This window comes from Callorhinus ursinus, unplaced genomic scaffold, assembly GCF_003265705.2.
Source record: "Callorhinus ursinus isolate GAN/ISIS: 27379988/994484 unplaced genomic scaffold, GSC_fseal_2.0 scaffold15, whole genome shotgun sequence".
In the NCBI taxonomy this organism is placed as follows: Eukaryota; Metazoa; Chordata; class Mammalia; order Carnivora; family Otariidae; genus Callorhinus; species Callorhinus ursinus.
The window spans coordinates 1,060,853-1,078,627 of record NW_027397077.1 but is presented as its reverse complement, the minus strand read 5'-3'; the positions used below and the strand labels follow the sequence as shown (position 1 = coordinate 1,078,627).

The 17,775-nt window shown below is 50.1% G+C and overlaps 2 protein-coding genes across 4 annotated transcripts in view; one reads left to right on the top strand and one right to left on the bottom strand.

Annotated features, from left to right (window-relative positions):
* Positions 1 to 9,245, bottom strand: part of SLC27A1 (solute carrier family 27 member 1) — a 33,857-nt gene extending 24,612 nt beyond the window's left edge. Inside the window, exons 1-2 of one of the 3 annotated variants that reach the window (XM_073900960.1) lie at positions 9,027 to 9,245; positions 7,405 to 7,572 (exon numbers count right to left, since the gene is read on the bottom strand). In XM_073900960.1, coding sequence (XP_073757061.1) covers positions 7,405 to 7,571 — 167 coding nt within the window. In that variant the 5' untranslated portion in view covers position 7,572; positions 9,027 to 9,245. Of the gene's footprint in view, positions 1 to 7,404; positions 7,573 to 8,350; positions 8,374 to 9,026 lie in introns of those variants that run through there. The other 2 variants (XM_073900961.1, XM_025885452.2) reach the window with 2 other exon arrangements.
* A 6,244-nt stretch (positions 9,246 to 15,489) lies between these two features.
* Positions 15,490 to 17,775, top strand: part of NXNL1 (nucleoredoxin like 1) — a 2,977-nt gene continuing 691 nt past the window's right edge. The window contains exon 1 of the mRNA XM_025885630.1: positions 15,490 to 15,815. Coding sequence (XP_025741415.1) covers positions 15,490 to 15,815 — 326 coding nt within the window. The remainder of the gene's footprint in view (positions 15,816 to 17,775) is intronic.

The window sequence follows — 17,775 nt, the reverse complement described above, 5'->3', positions numbered from 1 at the left end:
CCTCTGACCCTCTTCCCTCTCATGCTCTCTGTCTCTCATTCTCTCTCTTTCAAATAAATAAAATCTTTAAAAAAAAAGAAATCAAAAAGGTGAAACTGAAAGCCCATCTTATGCTATAAAAGTCATGAGAGTAGAGAGAGACAACTGTTGTTTGGGCTTGAAGTAGTGATAAATATCAACAAAACTAACAAATATTAAGGCAATCAATAACCCCAAAGAAAATACACAAAGGTTGTTAACGGAATAAGAAATGATCATAGTATCCTAGACGGCTCAACTGAGTGAGAATACTATTACTAATATTAATACATTGTCAAAACAATGTAAATGCTGATTACTGACCTGACCAAATTATGATAATTGATAATAGTCAACCCTCATTATTCACAGATTTCTTCATTGCAAATTTGCCTGCTCACTAAAATTTATTTGTAACCCCAAAATCAACATTCACGTTACTTTCACAACCATTCGAGGACACACACAGAGGGGCAAAAAAATTGCATTGCCAATGTGCATATTCCCAGGTTAGGTCAAACAAGGCAACACTGTGCCTTCTTGTTTCAGCTCATATTGTAAACAAGCATCCTTTTGGCAGTCTATTTAGTGCCACATTTTTTGCATTTTTCTCCTTTTTGCTGGTGATTTTGTTGTTTAACATAGCTCCCAGGCATAATGCTAAAGTGCGGTCTAGTGTTTCTAAATGCAAGAAGGTTGGGATGTGCCTTACTTAGAAAGTTTTGTTCAGGCATGAGTTATAATGCTGTTGGCCATGAGTTGACTGATAGGAAAATAATTTCCAACCTAGAAGTCTATACCCAGAGCATCAGTCAAGTGTGAGTGTGGAAATTAAAATATTTATTTTAATGATAATGAGTCAATAATATATATTTCTTAAACAAGAATATAGGGGTGCCTGGCTAAAATGTAACTCTGAATCTTGGGATCATGTGTTCAAGCCCCACACTGGGCACAGAGCTTGCTTAAAAAAAAAAAAAAAAGGCGCATCTGGGTGGCTCAGTTGGTTAAGTGTCTGCCTTAGGCTCAGGTCATGATCCCAGGGTCCTGGGATCAGGCACTGCAATGGGCTCCCTGCTCAGCGGAGAGCCTGCTTCTCCCTCTCCCTCTGCCTGCTGCTCCCCCTGCTTGTATTCTCTCCCTGTTAAATAAATAAATAAAATCTTAAAAAAAAAGAATATATATAAAATGAGGTGTCTTGGGGGCGCCTGGGTGGCTCAGTCAATAAGTATTGCCTTCGGCTCAGGTCATGATCCCAGGGTCCTGGGATCGAGCCCCACATTGGGCTCCCTGCTCCACGGGAAGCCTGCTTCTCCCTCTCCCTCTCCCACTCCCCCTGCTTGTGTTCCCTCTCTCTCTGTGTCTCTCTCTGTCAAATAAATAAAATCTTTAAATAAAAAAAAGAGGTGTCTTTAAATAGAACAAACACAGAACAAGATTATTTATTGCTTGGTTGATAAAAATGTTGTGACCAAAGGTTTGCAGAAACCTAACCCTGTATTTGCTCTAGGAACGATGGCTCAGTATTTGTTAATCCAATGTTTGCAGTGACTTTATAGAACAAAATTACTGCAAATAATGAGAATCAACTGTAATAATATTGGGACAATGAAGGTATGGGAAAACATGTGTCTGCTGGAGAGGGGGTGCACATGCATAGAGGAGAACAGGAAGAAAGTGAGGACAAGGGGGGGAAAGGGATGTCACATCCTCCTATTCCATGGAGGTAGATGACAGATCAAATCTCCAACTGAGGGGCGCCTGGGTGGCTCAGTTGGTTAAGCGACTGCCTTCGGCTCAGGTCATGATCCTGGAGTCCCGGGATCGAGTCCCGCATCGGGCTCCCTGCTCAGCGGGGAGTCTGCTTCTCCCTCTGACCCTCTTCCCTCTCGTGCTCTTTATCTCTCATTCTCTCTCTCTCAAATAAATAAATAAAATCTTTAAAAAAAAAATCTCCAACTGAAAAAATGCAGGTATTGTCACATAAGCCATTTAGAGATATGGAGTTAAAGCCCAAAAAATTCAGACAAGAGGTAAGAGTCATTCCAGGTAGGGAAGGAAAAATGTGGCTATGGGTGAAAGGTAGGGGACACAGCTGCCACTTGAGGTGGAAGGCTTAGTGTCTTTCATCTTGAAGCTTGCCTGACTTTAATAAAAGTAAAAATTACAAGTAAAAATGGAAAGAAGGCACCAGGTGAGAAATATGATGGAGAATGTGCGGCCATCTGTAGGCACAGGGAACAGGAAGGTCTGTGCATATTCCTGTAACTGTATCTTGGGAAAGAGACAGAAGACGCCTCAGAGGAAGGAAACTGCAGGGCTGGGGGCAGCAGAGAGGCCAACATTCACTGTAAACCTCTCTCCAACATTTGAATTTTGTACCAAATGTTATATATTGACTATTACACACAAAAAATGAAAAAAATATTAAAAGAGAGTGTCGGGACGCCTGTGTGGCTCAGTCGATTAAGCATCTGCCTTCAGCTCAGGTCATGATCCCAGAATCCTGGGATCGAGCCCCACATTGGGCTCCGAGCTCAGTGGGGAGTCTGCTTCTCCCTCTCCCTCTGCCCCTCCCCCTGCTCATGCTCTCCCTCTCTCTCTGACAAATAAATACATAAAACCTTTTCAAAATAAAATAAAATATAACTGTCTATATATCCACCCATCCACCTCCCTGATCAGATCCTGATATCTCACCCATTCAACAGTAAACAGAATAGCTAAGATGAGCAGCCTTGGCATTTATTGAGCACCTACTATGTGCCAGGCACTGAGCTAACCTTATGGCCACCCTCCAAAGTAGGGTCCTATGATTTCCACGTGACAGGTGACAGGATGAGGTGGGTGCTCAGAGAGATGAATTCACATGTCCAAAGTCACACAGCAAGTCAGGGCAGAACAGCCCAGAATCGGGCCCCCAGCAGGGTCCCTCTGCTCTTCCTCAGGCTTGCCACAAAGCATTGATAAAGCATTCACCATGTACCATGTGGCAGGCCAAGTGCCCATGTTGCACATAGGACGTGTTCAATGCATGCTTCTTGAAGACGAGGTACTACATAAGGACTATTTTTACAGATGGAGGAACTGAGACCAGGGGGTAATGCTCCACAGGCAGCAAGGGGCAGAGCTGAGGTCCACAGCTAGCCACGCTGGCTCTGGCTACCCAGCCCCCAACCACCCAACCTACACAGCTGCCAACGGCCCTCCACCAGCTGACGGCAATCAGCAACAATGCATCTGAGTGCCTACTGGGTACCCAGCTCTCCTCTAAGAGCTTCCCGTGAGTAAACCTGACAGAGCACCCCAAGAACCCCAGGAGCTGGTGCTACTTTTATAGCCACGGGAAAAGGACCACCAGCAAGGCTGGGAGCCACAGGAAGTAGCCCCCGCAAGGAGGTCCCCCATCCATACATGACACTCCAGGAAACAGACACTGAGGCTGGAGCTAAGTCATGATCAGGTTACACAAGCTTTCATGATGGGGCCCAGCCCTCACCGCCTGTCCCGTCCTGCCCTCGCCCTGCCCTCGCCCCCATTTTCTCTGGAGTACATCCACGTGGGCAGGCAGTGGACTCCAGTGCTCAGCTCCGGCCACATGCCTGGGCTGCCCCACCTGGCGGCAGCCCAAGCCACCCCCACCCGGAGACAAAGAAGCCACTGTCCGCCTCTGGGCCCTTCCTGAGACCTCTTCTCACCCTCTGTTCCTTCTGCCCCCTCATGTTTTCACCCCGAGCCCCAGAGCACCAGGGCAGAAAGAAACCCAACACGGATAAATGGGATCAGATTTCATGTCAGAAATATGGGATACAGGATGTAGTGGGGCCGGGTGCTTAAATATTTTCTGATTCCCGGGTCTAAATGTAGCCCCACCACCACCCCCAGCACCGCACAGGAGCTAAGAACATGGACTCCAGTGCCCTAAGCCCTCCTTGGCTGTGCATTCCTAGGTAAATGACCTCATCTCTCTGTGCCTTGCTTCACCAGCCTGTAAAGTGAGGTTAGTAGGCATTCCTTCTTTACAGGACTGTGAGACCATTACAAAGCCTGGCCCCTAGAGAGGGCTATACATGCTGTGTCAGTTAGCTATCACTCTGTAACAAATTCCCTCCAAAATTACCAGCTGGAAACATTTATTATCTCACAGTTTCTGAGGGTCAGGAAGCCAGGAGTAGCTTAGCTGGGTGGTTCTGGCTCAGAGTGTCTTGTGAGGCTGCAGTCAATGTGTTTGGCTGGGGCTGGGGTCATCTCAAGGTTTCACTGGGACAGAATCCACTTCCAAGTTCACTCACGTGGGCTGCCTCCCATCACAGCAGCCAGCTTTTCCCGGAGGGAGTGATCCGAGATAGTACCCAAGATGGAAACCACAGTCTTTTTTATTACTAATCTTGGAAATAATATCCTATTACTTTTGCTGTATTCTATTCATTGGAAGTAAGTTGCTAGATCCAGCCCACACTCAAAGCAGGGGGGATCATATGAGAATGTGAAGACCAGGCGGTTGGGCCATCTTCGAGGCTGCCTCCTATAGAAAAGTGTGTGAAGCCCTGTGTCAGGGAGCTGGAGTCGTCCCAGCTCCTGCCCCATCCCCGGGAGAGACAGCCAGGCACAGATACTCTGGCTCAGTGAGGCAGAGCTGGGGCCTGGACAAGCCCAAGGAAGCCAGGGAACGGTTCCTGCCATGTGCCACCCTATGTGGAGGCCAGGTCCACAGTGGCATGAAGACCCCACACAGCTTCTATTGTGCCCCTGCAGGGCCCACAGCCTGGTTGGGGGAAAGCGACTCAAGAATTAAAAGGCGAGAAAGCAGACACATAAGAGAATTACAAATGACGGGGCTCCTGAGTGGCTCAGTCGGTGAAGGGTCTGCCTTCGGCTCAGGTTATAATCTAGGAGTCCTGGGATCGAGTCCCGCATCGGGCTCCCCGCTCAGCGAGGAGTCTGCTTCTCCCTCTGCCTCTCCCCCTGCTCGTGCTCTCTCTCTCTCTCCCTCTCAAATAAATAAATAAAATCTTTTTAAAAAAAATCATTTTAAGGGGCGCCTGGGTGGCTCAGTTGGTTAAGCGACTGCCTTTGGCTCAGGTCACGATCCCAGCGTCCCAGGATCGAGTCCCACATCGGGCTCCCTGCTCAGCAGGGAGTCTGCTTCTCCCTCTGACCCTCTTCCCTCTCGTGCTCTCTGTCTCTCATTCTCTCTTTCTCAAATAAATAAATAAAATCTTTAAAAAATCATTTAAAAAAAGATAATTACAAATGACAAATGCTGCTAGTGGCAACCAGTCAAGCTTTGGAGCCACACCGCCTAGGTTCAAATCCTGTCCCCACTACTTGCCCCCTGTGTGACCCTGGGCAAGTGACCAAACTACGTTGTGCCTCAGTTTGCTCATCTGTTAGATGGGGACACGAGAGCAGCCACATCACAGGGTTGCTGGGAGGGCTTAAAGAAGTCATGTTTAGCATGCCTGGCATGGAAGGAGCACTCTGTAAATGTTGGCCATTCTGCCAAAGAGCAAAACAAGGTGGGAGGGCATACAGGGACGCAGTGTCAGGAGAGGGCTCTCTGGGGTGACACTCAAGCCATGGCATGATGAAAAGGAAGAGCAAGAGTGATCCAGGCAAAAGGAAGAGAAAGAGTGATCCAGGCAGAGGGAGCAGCAAGTACAAAGGCCCCAGGGTTGAGCATGTTGAGGAACAGCAAGAAGGCCAGTGTAGCTGGAAAAGTGACAAAAGAAAGAGGGTGGGGAGAGGCCTGGGCGGCTCTGTCAGCTAAGTGTCTGCCTTTGGCTCAGGTCATGATCCCAGGGTCCTGGGATCAAGCCCCACATCGGGCTCCCTGCTCAGTGGGGAGCCTCCTTCTCCCTCTCCCTCTGCCGCTCCCCCTGCTTGTGCTCTCTCACACTCTCTGTCAAATAAATAAAACCTTTAAAAACAATTTTTAAAGAAAAGAAAGGAGAAGAGGTTGGGGACATGGTCAGAAACCTCGCATGGTCTAGATTCTAAGGGCAACAAGGAACCATGGGAGAGTGTTGAGTAGGAAAATTCAGCAGAGTCCCCTGAAGGAGGCAACATCATAAGGCATCACCAGGCAAAAGGGTTCAGCATGTTCCAGGCAGAGGGAACATCCTGAGTCTGACAAGGCAAGGTGATGTGAGGGTCAGTTGAACCTATGGAGGTGGGGAGTGGCTAGTGGGCAGATCCCGGCATAGGTCACAGACTAGTGTCCAGCTGGAGGTTGAATCTTTCTCCTGCAGAGGATGGGGGTTGTGGAGGGTGTGTGAACAGACAGCATGGTCAAATCTGCATGTCAGAAAGACTAGAGGTAGGGGCCAGGGCATGGAGAGAAAAGGATGAATTCTAGAAGGTTCAGAACCAATTGGCAGTGGACCTTTCCCCAGCTCCACACCATCCCTGCTGCGCACAGAGCCTATTAGTTCCCCCACCTCCCCTGAGAGGATCAGCTTGGCCAATCCACAGCAGGTGCTCAGGCATTCCCATGTGGGGGCTGTTACTAAGATTTGCTCTGATGGGAATCCCCAGCAACACCTATTTCACCCCAGGAGGACCCCCAACAGCTTCTTCAAGCAAGCCCCTCGGAGACACCCCAGAGACCTTCTTCCGAGGATATCTGTATACGACACCAAAATCCCCTCGTGAGAAATCACGGTCTCTAGAGATCTCCAAACAAGTCTTGGAATACACAAAAACCTCTCCACAAACCCTGAACCCCTCAAATCCTGCACAGATCCCAAACTCTCAAAGAGCGTCCCGGGCCACAGAGAAACCGGTAAATGGCCCCCAGGAGATACACACCCTTCAGGAACCCTAAAAGTCTCTTACAGATGCCTCAAGAAGCCCTTTCATCCCTCACCCCCTCCCCGAGAAAGCCCTAAAAAAACCCCCAAAGTGTCTTTGCAGCCCCCAAAGACCCCTGGGTCGCCACTGTGGGCCCTTAGGGACCTACCAGAACCCCTGAAGAGCCTCTAGAGGCCTCTCACCGTCACCAAGTCCCCACAAAGACCCCAAATACCCACGGCCTCCCAATCAGCCCCAGCTCTCTGGAACCCCTACCAGCTGCCCAAAGATCCCCGTTACCTTCCAGCCCCCTTAGGTCTCCCAAACAGCCTCTAGAATCTTGAAACTTACTCATCTCCCTCCAGAGACCCTCAAGCTATCCCCTGCAGTTCCCCTCAAGAGACGCCCCCCACCCGTCACTCTTTCAGGCCCCGGCCCCGCCCCTAGCCCCGCCCTCATCTAAGCATCTCCTCCAGTCTCCAAAGCCCCTCTCCCCAAGCCCTCAGGGCCCCCGACTCCGCCCCTACAACACCCTCCCTCTGATCACCCGCAAGATGCGCACCCGGCCCGGGCCCAGGCCCCAACTGCACTCACAAGAGGTCCCGCCTTGCAGTCTTGCAGACGATGCGCAGGAAACGCCAGCCGCCGCCGCCCACGTACACGCCGAGCGCCGCCGCTGCGCTCCAGGTCCACGGCAGCCCCAGCAGCCACAGCAGCACGAGCGAGACCACCGAGGCCGAGCCTGCCCCGGGAGCCTGCATCCTGGGGAGGCGGAGAGCGCTGAGGCCGCGGACCGCTGGGGCCCCGCCCCACGGCCAGCCGGGCTCCGCCCCCAGGCCCGGCTCCGCCTCCTCGGGAGCCCAGGCCACGCCCTTCGAGCCAGGCCCCGCCCTCGGGCCTGGAATTGGCCCGGTCCCGGACAGACTCCGCCCCCGGATCAGGGCTCCGCCCCGTCCCACGCGGGACACAGGCCTCCCCTTGTGTTCCTAGCCCGGCTCAGGCTTCTTTGCCAATTATTAGTACAGGCCACGCCCTCAGACGCAGCTCTAGGGCACCGCCAGTCGCTGTCAAGCTCTACCCCATGTCTTGACCTAGCGGCTGGACTCTGAACCCAAGCTCCACTCTCACGACTTGGCCCCAAACATGTGCTCCACCTCGTCCCTACCACAGACAGAGGCCTTTCCCAGTCACTTGACCAGCTTTCCCCCATTGCCTTGACCTAGCGCTGTCCTCGGGTTACAGTATCCACCCCAGTGCCCACAGGTCCTGGGCTTTCCTCCCAGTCCCGCTTCTAGTCCTACTCCGCCACTCACTGGGTCCCGCCCCCAAACACACGCCCCGCCCACTCCCAGCTAGGCCCCTCCCCCTAGTCCCGGGCCTGGCCCGCCCCCAAACCCAGGCCCAGGTTCCACCCCTGGCCACTAGCCCCACCCTCAGGCTTTGGCCCAATCGTCACCCTCCGGGCCTCCCTCTGGCCCACCTAGAGCCTAGGCCCCTCCCCATCTGCCAGACCAGGCCCGCCCCAAGGCCCTCTTCCGACCTGTGTCGCTCCGAGCTCCTCAGCCTCTTAGCCAAGGCCCTCCCCTTTCCGGAGGCCACGACCATAGAGAGGGGCCCCAGGCCAGAGAGACAACGGCCAACGAGACCCGGGGGCTAGAACGGCCCAAAGAGGGCGTCCGCTGTCTTGGAGACACCCAAACGGCTCCCCCCACCCGCCCCCGCGCGGCGTTTAGAAAACACGTGTGCCCGCAGCCTAGGGGCGTGGCTCCGGGCTGAGCTCTAGATGGCAAACGGATTCCTACCCCCGGGGTCCGGAAAGTTCTGGTTCACATCCAGGGCCTGTCTGTACTGGATTCTTGCCCCGTTTGTCCTAAATCTAGGCACGGACGCCTGTTGGATCTTAAAGACACATTCCAGGGATCCGGAGAGCCCTAAACTCAGCCTAGGAGCCCCAAGAGGCTCTAAATCCAAACCCCACCTGAGTCTTAATAATACATTTCAAGGACCCAACTTATCCCAAATCCATATCGCAAAATCTTGTCAAATTCTCAGTTGTAATACCCCAGGAGCCCAGGGAGGGCAAAATCCACACACCAGGTTCCCACCCGCCCACACCCAAAGTCCTAAATGCCCACCCAGAGACCCAAAAGCCCACCTCCTGATCAGGCACGGGCCAGCGCTGGCCTGGCTGCCCACCACCCTGGTCCCTGGCTGACCTGGAGTGGCTCACCAGACCCTCAGTCTTGGCTGCTTCCTCGTGGGTTCCCAGAAGCTCAGGCAGGGACGATGAAGGCCAAGACAGAAGACTCCAAACCTAGCTTGAGAAGGTGGGCCCTCCAGAACCTCTATTTCTGCAGACTCCTGGGCCCTGCTCTGCCTGTGCTGTGCGCGTGCTGGCCACTGCCTTGGATCCCTCCGTCCAAGCTCCCCCTCCTTTGCCAACCCCTGCCCACTCCACCCCAGCTTGTTTTCTGCCTTGCTTTGGCCGACCTTCTCAGCTCTCTCCTTGGGAGGTGGCCAGGGCCTGCTTCCAGCTCCATTTCGAGGCCAGGGCTGGGCAGGCTCCCACCCTTCCCACATGCTACCATTGGTCTCTGTAGTTGCCCAGGGTTGGTGGAATGGGGGGCAAGGAGGCAGATCTGGAGGACAGGCCCAGAGCCAGCCACCAGTTGGGGCCAGAGCAGAGTCAGTAATGACCAGTAACTACAGTTGCACTCTTATCCTGTCAGGTAGCACTGTTGTGCTCACCCCATTTTACAGGTAAAGAAACCGAGGACTGGGGCTGTCACACTAGTTGGAGTTGAGATTCACTCATTCACAAATGTGGGCTGGAGGCTTGCTCTCCCACCTCCCCCCACCTCCTCCCCTTTCCTTCTTCCCTAAACTTCTCCTCCCCCTCCTCTCTCTGACCCTGAAACCTCCATTCTTCCCCCTTTCCTCCACTTTCCCCTTTCTTTGCTCCTCCGCCTACTTCTTTCCTGCTCTGCCCTTCCCCTTACCCCCTCCCCTACCCTCCTGGCTTCCCTCTTCCTCCCTGTTTTTTTCCCCCTCTCCTCCCTTCCTCCTCCTCCCCTCCCCCTTTCTTCCCTCTCCCCTTCTCCATCCTACCAAGTTTACGGAGACCTCACTAAATAGTGCCCATGACAATCAAACTCTTCCAACTCTGCCCACAGCTCCTGGAGATGCTCTTATGGGTCCTCAGTCTGAAATCCCCAAATCCAAAAGGCTCTGGAAACCCAACTTTTTCTTCAGGTGGTGCCAGAACTCCAGATGTAGGTGTAGGCAGATAGGGTGAGGGGTTCCCGAAAAAAGAAAGATGAACCATAGCTTTCTTAACACAGGAGAAGTCATTTTAGGTTCCCAGCCACTTTGTGATCTACACCTGACTGGCCCTCATTGCCCAAGCACGTTGTCAAGTCCAATTGCAGAACTTCCTGGGATATGTTCAAATTGCAGAAAAATAGACCTCAGTAGTTAATTATTTTATTTTATTTTATTTTATTTTATTAAGATTTTATTTATTTGAGAGAGAGAGAGAATGAGAGCACGAAAGGGGGTAGGGTCAGAGGGAGAAGCAGACTGCCTGCCAAGCAGGGAGCCCGATGCGGGACTCGATCCTGGCACTCCAGGATCATGACCTGAGCCGAAGGCAGACTCTTAACCAACTGAACCACCCAGGTCCCCAGTAGTTAGTTATTTTAAAGAAACAAAAGAATGTGAAAATTAACAGCCACTACCAGGCCAGAGGAGAGCCTAACCATCTCAGAAACAATAAATCAGGGGTAAAACTCCCAGTGCTTTTTCAGAAGTAAACGTTGACCCGATACACAGTCTTGAGGCATTGCAGGATTTAAACCCCTTTGAGCTCTCAAAACACTGATGATCTTTGCCCCAATTCTCTACTGATCTTTCCTTTGCCAAACCCCTTCATGAATATGCATGTACCCTTAGCTTAAAACTTCCCCAATTTTGTCATATGGAGGAGGGAGAGGACACTGCTTTGGGAAATATCCTCGGTGGTCTCCCTACTTGTTGCAAATAAAACCCTTCTTTTTCCCACTCTTTGGCTTGGTTGTCTTCCGGCTGGACACCCACCAGGAGGAGAACCCAGTTTCCAGTGACAGAGGAACCACCTCCCCCTCCCCCCTCCCGCGCTGACCCAGTCCACTTACAGTGGTCATTTATCCTTTTGTTTGTTTGTTTTTTTTAACTCTTATTTCTTTATTTTTTTTAAGATTTTATTTATTTATATGACAGAGAGACACAGCGAGAGTGAACACAAGCAGGGGGAGTGGGATGGGGAGAAGCCAGCTTCCCAAGGAGCAGGGAGCCCGATGTGGGGATTGATCCCAGAACCCTGGGATCCTGACCTGAGCCGAAGGCAGACGCTTAACGACTGAGCCGCCCAGGCGTCCCTCATTTATCCTTTTGTATACCCGTTATTCCTTATTTATGCCTTTGCTTAATGGCTCTTCTTAGGACCCCAGCGGCATCACACAATATACAGTATCTTTTACCTTCGGATTACTTTCTTAAGATACAAAAAACTCCGAATTCTGAAATACAACTGTCCCCTGGTTTCTGGATGAAGCACTGTCTTATCCCCATTTCACAGACATGAAAACTGAGGCCTGGACACGGGGGCAGACTCAGGTTCTACCCTCCACCTGGTGGCCTTGGGCTGGCTGCCTCTGCCCCTTGGTTGCTCTCTGGGTGATACTGCCTGCTTCCTGGAGCACTGTGCCTCAAATATTTCTTGATCACCACTGCACCATGGTTGATGAGGGGCTTCGCATCTGCAGAATGAATGGGCCAGGAACACACTAGGTATAGGGGCACAGCCAGACATGCATCTCCCTCCCCAGGGTGACCACAAGGGGCTTTAGGCCACAGCAAAAGGAGTTCTTAGGACTTTTCAGAAGGAGAAAAATGAAGCATACATTAAAAGTAGAATACTCAAAGATCATAGCTTGGGTGTTTCACTATAAATAGAACATGAGCACCATGTGGGAGTGAACAATGTCTCTCTGACAAATTCATGTGCCCACTACAAATAGGGGTGAGTTTCTTCTGGCTGCCATAACAAAGTAGCACAAACCAGGTGGCTTAAAACAACAGAAATTTATTCTCTCACAGTTCTGGAGGCCAGAAGTCCGAAATCAAAGTGTGAACAGCCACAGTCCCTCTGGAAATTCTAGGGGAGGGTCCACGCATTTCTTGGCTACGACCACATCACTCCGGTCTCCGCCTCGTGTCCACATGGCCTTCTGCCTGTGTGTGTCTCCTCTTCTGTCTCTTATAAGGACACTTGTCATTGGATTTAAGACCTACCTACATAATCCAGGATGATCTCATCTTGAGATTCTTAATTACAATTACATCCGCAAAGACCCTGTTTCCAAATAAGGTCACAGTCACAGGTTCTGGGTTTAGGACTTGGACATCTCTTTGGGGGCCACCACTCAACCCACTACAACAGAATAAAGGGTTAGAGTGGTAGTTCTCAACTGCTCCTTGGGGACACTGGGCAATGTCTGGAGACATTTTTAATTGTCACGACTGGAAGAGGGGGTTGCTCCTGACATCTAGTGGATCAAGGCCAGGGGTACTGCTAAGCATCCTACAACACACAGGACCGCCCCCACCACAAACAATGAGCTAGCCCTGAATGTCAAGGGTGCCACAGTTTGGAAACTCTGGGATAAACAAAAGCCCCAGTCAAGTTGGACTTGGCCCTGCAGCCCCACACGCGTCATTCACTGGATGACTTGGCTTTGAAAATCAGTTTCTCTGAGGCTCTCTGCTTCACCTGCACAATGGAATAAAATCATACAAACCTGGTAGGGCTGTTCTGAGAACAGGAGCCTGGCACCTCATAAAGATTATAGGAGCATTCTCCACTACTGAGATCATTATGCTCTCAGTGCATCTTGCATTCACAACACAGCCGGACTGGTAGGGTGAGGAAAATCTGACCAGGAAATTGTTTCTAAGCAGAATGTAACGAGGACACATTAGGAATGAGCCCATTCACAAAGCCTGGACAATATGAATTAAATCTGGAGAATGAGGATTTTGTGATTTCCTTTTTATTTTTATTTATTTATTTTATTTTTTGGAGAGAGAGAGAGAACAAGCAGGAGCACGTGTACATGAGCAGAAGAGGTAGAGGAAGAGGGAGAGAGAGAGAGAATTCCATGAGGAAGAGAGAGAGAATCCCCAACACAGGGCTCGATCTCATGACCCTAATATCATAACCTGAACTGAAATCAAGAGTCGGACATTTAACCTACTGAACCACCCACGTGCCCCATTCTTTTTTATTGTTTAAAGCCAACATGAAGTTCCTTTCAGAGTCTCTCATGTTTTCCTAGGCCTGGAAAGATCCTCTAGACCTGGTGTACTAGTTAGCTATTGCTGTGTAACAAACCACCCCAAACTGGAGTGGCTTCATACAACAGGGATCGACTATTATCAGGACCCCATAGGTTGCCTGGGCAGTCCCTCTGCTGGACTCAGCTGGCTCAGGCAATCTGCTACAATCTGCCAGTGGCTGGACTGGAAGATCACATGTGTGGCAGTTGGTGCTGGCTGTCCCATGAGCGTCTAGTTCACCTCTGTGAAAATTAATGAAGGGAAATCTCACTGAAATGCAGTTGAAGGCCAGAAGAGGGAGCTCTCCTGCCGGTACCACTCCCACTTCAATTACAGGAAGAGATGTCAATTATAGACCCTTAACAGAAGAATCAACAGGAAGGAATTATCATTCATAGACCCCAACAGGAAACCGTGGACATTGCATTTCCTATTAGAAATTGACTACCCAAGCAACTCCGCCAATGAGGAACCATCAGCCTGAACTCCTGCTTCTCCCCAATGGAGTTCCCTTCAAAACAACCCCTCCCAACTTCCTCTTTCTCCATAAAATCCTCTCCTTTGTTTGTTGGACAAGACTATGGTTTTTGCCATAGTTTGCTGGTCCAGAATTGCAATTCTCTGCTATTCCTGAACAAGCCCATTTTTGTTGGTAAAATAATTGACTATTTTAATTTTAAGGTCAACAACTCCGCGTGGCCTCTTATCCAATAGGCTAGAACAGGGGTCTGCAAACTTCAACTCACCAGCCAAATCTGGCTTGCCAGAAGCTGAGAATGGTTTTTACATTTTGGAATGGTTGAAGAAAATCAAAAAGAGTAATATTTTATGATACGCAAAAATTCTATGAAGTTCAAACTTCAGTGTCTGTAAATAGAGCTTTATTGGAAGCCAGACACATAAATCCATTTACATATCGTTCAGAGCCACTTTTGCAAGACAGTGGGAGAATTCGAAGTTGCAAGAGACCCTATGGCCCACAAATCCAAAAGTATTTACTACCTGGCTCTTTATAGAAAAGCTTTGTTAACCCCTGGGCTAGATCAGCTTCCTTACCTGGGGCCTCTGGAGGCAGCCTTCCAAGAGAATGAAAATGGGAAGCGAGGATAAGACTCATCCTCCAAACTCACACCTCACACCACATTCTCTTGTTCAAGCAAGTCATGAAGCCAGCCTAGATCCAAGGAAAGGGGAACTAGTCTCCATCTCTTGATGAGAAGGGGCTGCAAAGTACTGTGGCCATGATTTTCATCCTTACAAAGGGATCTTAAGGTGGGCTGTCCCAACTGAATTCAGGAGGGTGGAGAAAAAAAAAAAAAAACAACCCACAGATTTATTTTCATTAACTTCTATTGACCTCAAAAATAAAGTTTGCTAGCAAAAACAGATTTTGTTTGGAAATAGTAGAAAATTGTGATTCGGGAGAAGCAAACTACAGCAAAAACCATAGGCTATTTCAACAAAGAAGATGAACGTTATTTTATGGAGAAGAAGGGAGGAAGTTGGGAGGGGTTGTTTTGAAGGAGAGTCCACTGGAGAAAAGCAGCTCAGGATGATGATGGTTAATTGGCTGAGTTGCAGGGGTAGTTGACTTATTGTAGGAGATGCAATGTCCCTCTTTTTCTGTTGGGAGTTGGAACTGATCATTCTTTCCTGTGGATTCTTCTACTGAAGCTCTGAAATTGACCTTTCTTCCTGTAATTGACTGGGAGTAGTATGGTGAGATCTCCCCCTTCAGACCTCCCATCTCCCTTTTAGCAAGTTTCCCATTATTAATTTTTACACTTCTAACTGGAATGTAGCATGTTTTTCATGTCCTGTCAAAGCAGGTATCAGCCAGCCCTGTGACTTTGTCTTCTGTGGAAATTAAAGATAATTTCACATCACATCCTGGCCATTGCAGGCAGACATCTCAAAATACCATTTATCACAATAGAAGTCACAATCATTTGTAGAGCCCTGGTGAATCAAGATTACTTAACCCATTCAATTCGTGAGGAAGCACATATATTTTACATCACAATTTAATAAAATATTTTCACACCCATATGTCAGGATGACTGTTTTCCTTTGCAATCCTGTGCTTTTTCTTAATGGATTTCTAGCTGTCTCCAGAGAAGGAGCCCATCGGCAGCCTGCCCCTACCCTCGGAGGCAGCACAGAATCAGGCCGCAGTTTAGGCAGATTAGTGAGGTCCTAAACCGGCCTCCTAAAGATACCTAATCCCAGACCAGCAGCCAGCCAGCAGGCCCAGGGCCACACAAAGTCCCTCGGCCGTGTCCCCAGCTCTCAGCCAGGGCTGCCATGGCCTCCCTGTTCTCTGGCCACGTCCTGATTCGCAACAACAGCGACCAGGACGAGCTGGACACGGAGGCTGAGCTCAGCCGCAGGCTGGAGAACCGGCTGGTGCTGCTCTTCTTTGGCTCTGGGTCCTGCCCGCAGTGCCAAGCCTTCGCGCCTATCCTCAGGGACTTCTTCGTGAAGCTCACAGATGAGTTCTACGTGCTGCGGGCAGCCCAGCTGGCTCTGGTGTACGTGTCCCAGGATCCCACGGAGGAGCAACAGGATCTGTTCCTTAGGGACATGCCGAAGAAGTGGCTCTTCCTGCCCTTTGAGGATGACCTGAGAAGGTGAGGTGGGAGAAGAGGTGAGGGAGGGCTTCCTGGAGGAGGAGCTATTTCTGCTGAAAGGTTTGTTTATTGTTGCCTCTGTTCCATCTGGAATTGATAAGCACGCATCCTGTGTGCCCGTCCATACCCAGACGGGGTGGGGAGGGGGCCACCCAGGGGGGTGCATATGCTCATTTCTATTTAGCTCCCAAGGAGCTTACAATCTAGTTGGGGAGACAGACGTGACACAAAGACTCAAACAAATATATAATAAGAAACTGCAGTAATGGTCCAGAGGACAAAGAAGGATGCCATGTGGAAATATAATGGGGAGACCTTGCTGAGGTTTGGGGTCAGGGGATGCTTCCCTGAGGAAGTGGCTTTAAAGAGAGACCCCAAGGCCAGGGAGGATAGGAAAGAGTGAAGAGAGGGAAGGGTTTCCAGGCAGAGGGCACAGCACAGATAAAGTCTGGGAGGCCATCAGAGAAAGACAGCCAGTTCAGGGAACTGTAAGTAATACCAAATGGGAGAGGTCTGCAAGCATTGTGTGGAGCAGCGCCACAAACCCCATCTTAACGGGAGTGGATGCGATCCTCAGAGTAGCTGGGAGCCAGTGAGGAGGGCCTTGGAGCTGAGAGAGAGGTGGGTAGATTCAAGCTTTGCACCCAGCTGCCCAATAAGCAAAACTACAGCTCGTGGCTATCTTAGGACCTTCCCCTTTTCCGAAGTAAGGCGTCCCTTCTTTTTATTTATTTTTTTAAAGTTTTTAGATTTTTTTTTTTTTAAGATTTTCTTTATTTGACAGAGAGAGAGCACAAGCAGGGGTAGAGGCAGAGGCAGAGGGAGGAGCAGGCTCCCCACTGAGCAGGGAGCCCGATGCAGGGCTCGATCCCAGGACCCTAGGATCATGACCTGAGCCGAAGGCAGCCACTTAACCAACTGAGCCACCCAGGCGCCCCTAGATTTTATTTTTAAGTAATCTCTACACCCAACATGGGGCTCAAACTCACAACCCTGAGATCAAGAGTCACACGCTCCTCCAACTAAGCCAGCCAGACGCCCCGGCTTTCCTTCTTTTTAAACTCGAACTTTTCATTATGAAAAATGTCCAAGATCCCACAAGCTGGAAAAAGCATGCAATGAAACCCAGAGCAGTCGTTAACATTTTGCCATATTTGCTTTATCTACACACATTGGGAGCTTGCACGGAGCCATTTGAAAGTGAGTCGCAGGCTTTCTGACACTTTACTGATTTCGTTAATTTTGCTCCACACGTTGGAAGTTTCTAGAGACCTTCATTCTGCACCCAGCATTATCAGAGTTTGGACACTTGCTCACTCCTTCTGCCCTCTCTGCCGCTGAGGGGGATCTTTCCTGCAAACTGGTAACATTTCCCTTCCCAGGGCAGAATGAAGCTGTGAAGGCATCAGAGCCAAACTCGGACCTGCTGACCTCGTTTGAGGCAGGACCCTCTCGACAAAGCCTTCACTCAGGCTAGGTTAGGTGTCTGGACGGAGAGTGAGCGATTCCCCACCCCCTTCTCCTCACCCCCCTCCTCCCCCCCTACACACACACACACACACACACACACACACACACACACACACACGCTCACGGTTCCCAGATAAAACACAGGCTGCCCGGTTAAAAACAAATTTCGCATCAACAATGAATAATTTTTTGGTATATTTTTTTAAATTTTTTTAAAGATTTTATTTCTTTATTTGACAGAGAGGGGGAGAGAGGGCTCACAAGTAGGCAGAGTGGCAGGCAGGGGGAGAGGGAGAAGCAGGCTCCCCGCTGAGCAGAGAGCCCCACGCAGGGCTCCATCCCAGGACCCTGGGATCATGACCTGAGCCGAAGGCAGACACATGCCTAACCAACTCAACCACCCAGGCGCCCCAGTATACATTTTTAGTATAAGTATGTCCCACATAGTGCATGTTGTGATGTGATATATAATATATATAATATAATATAA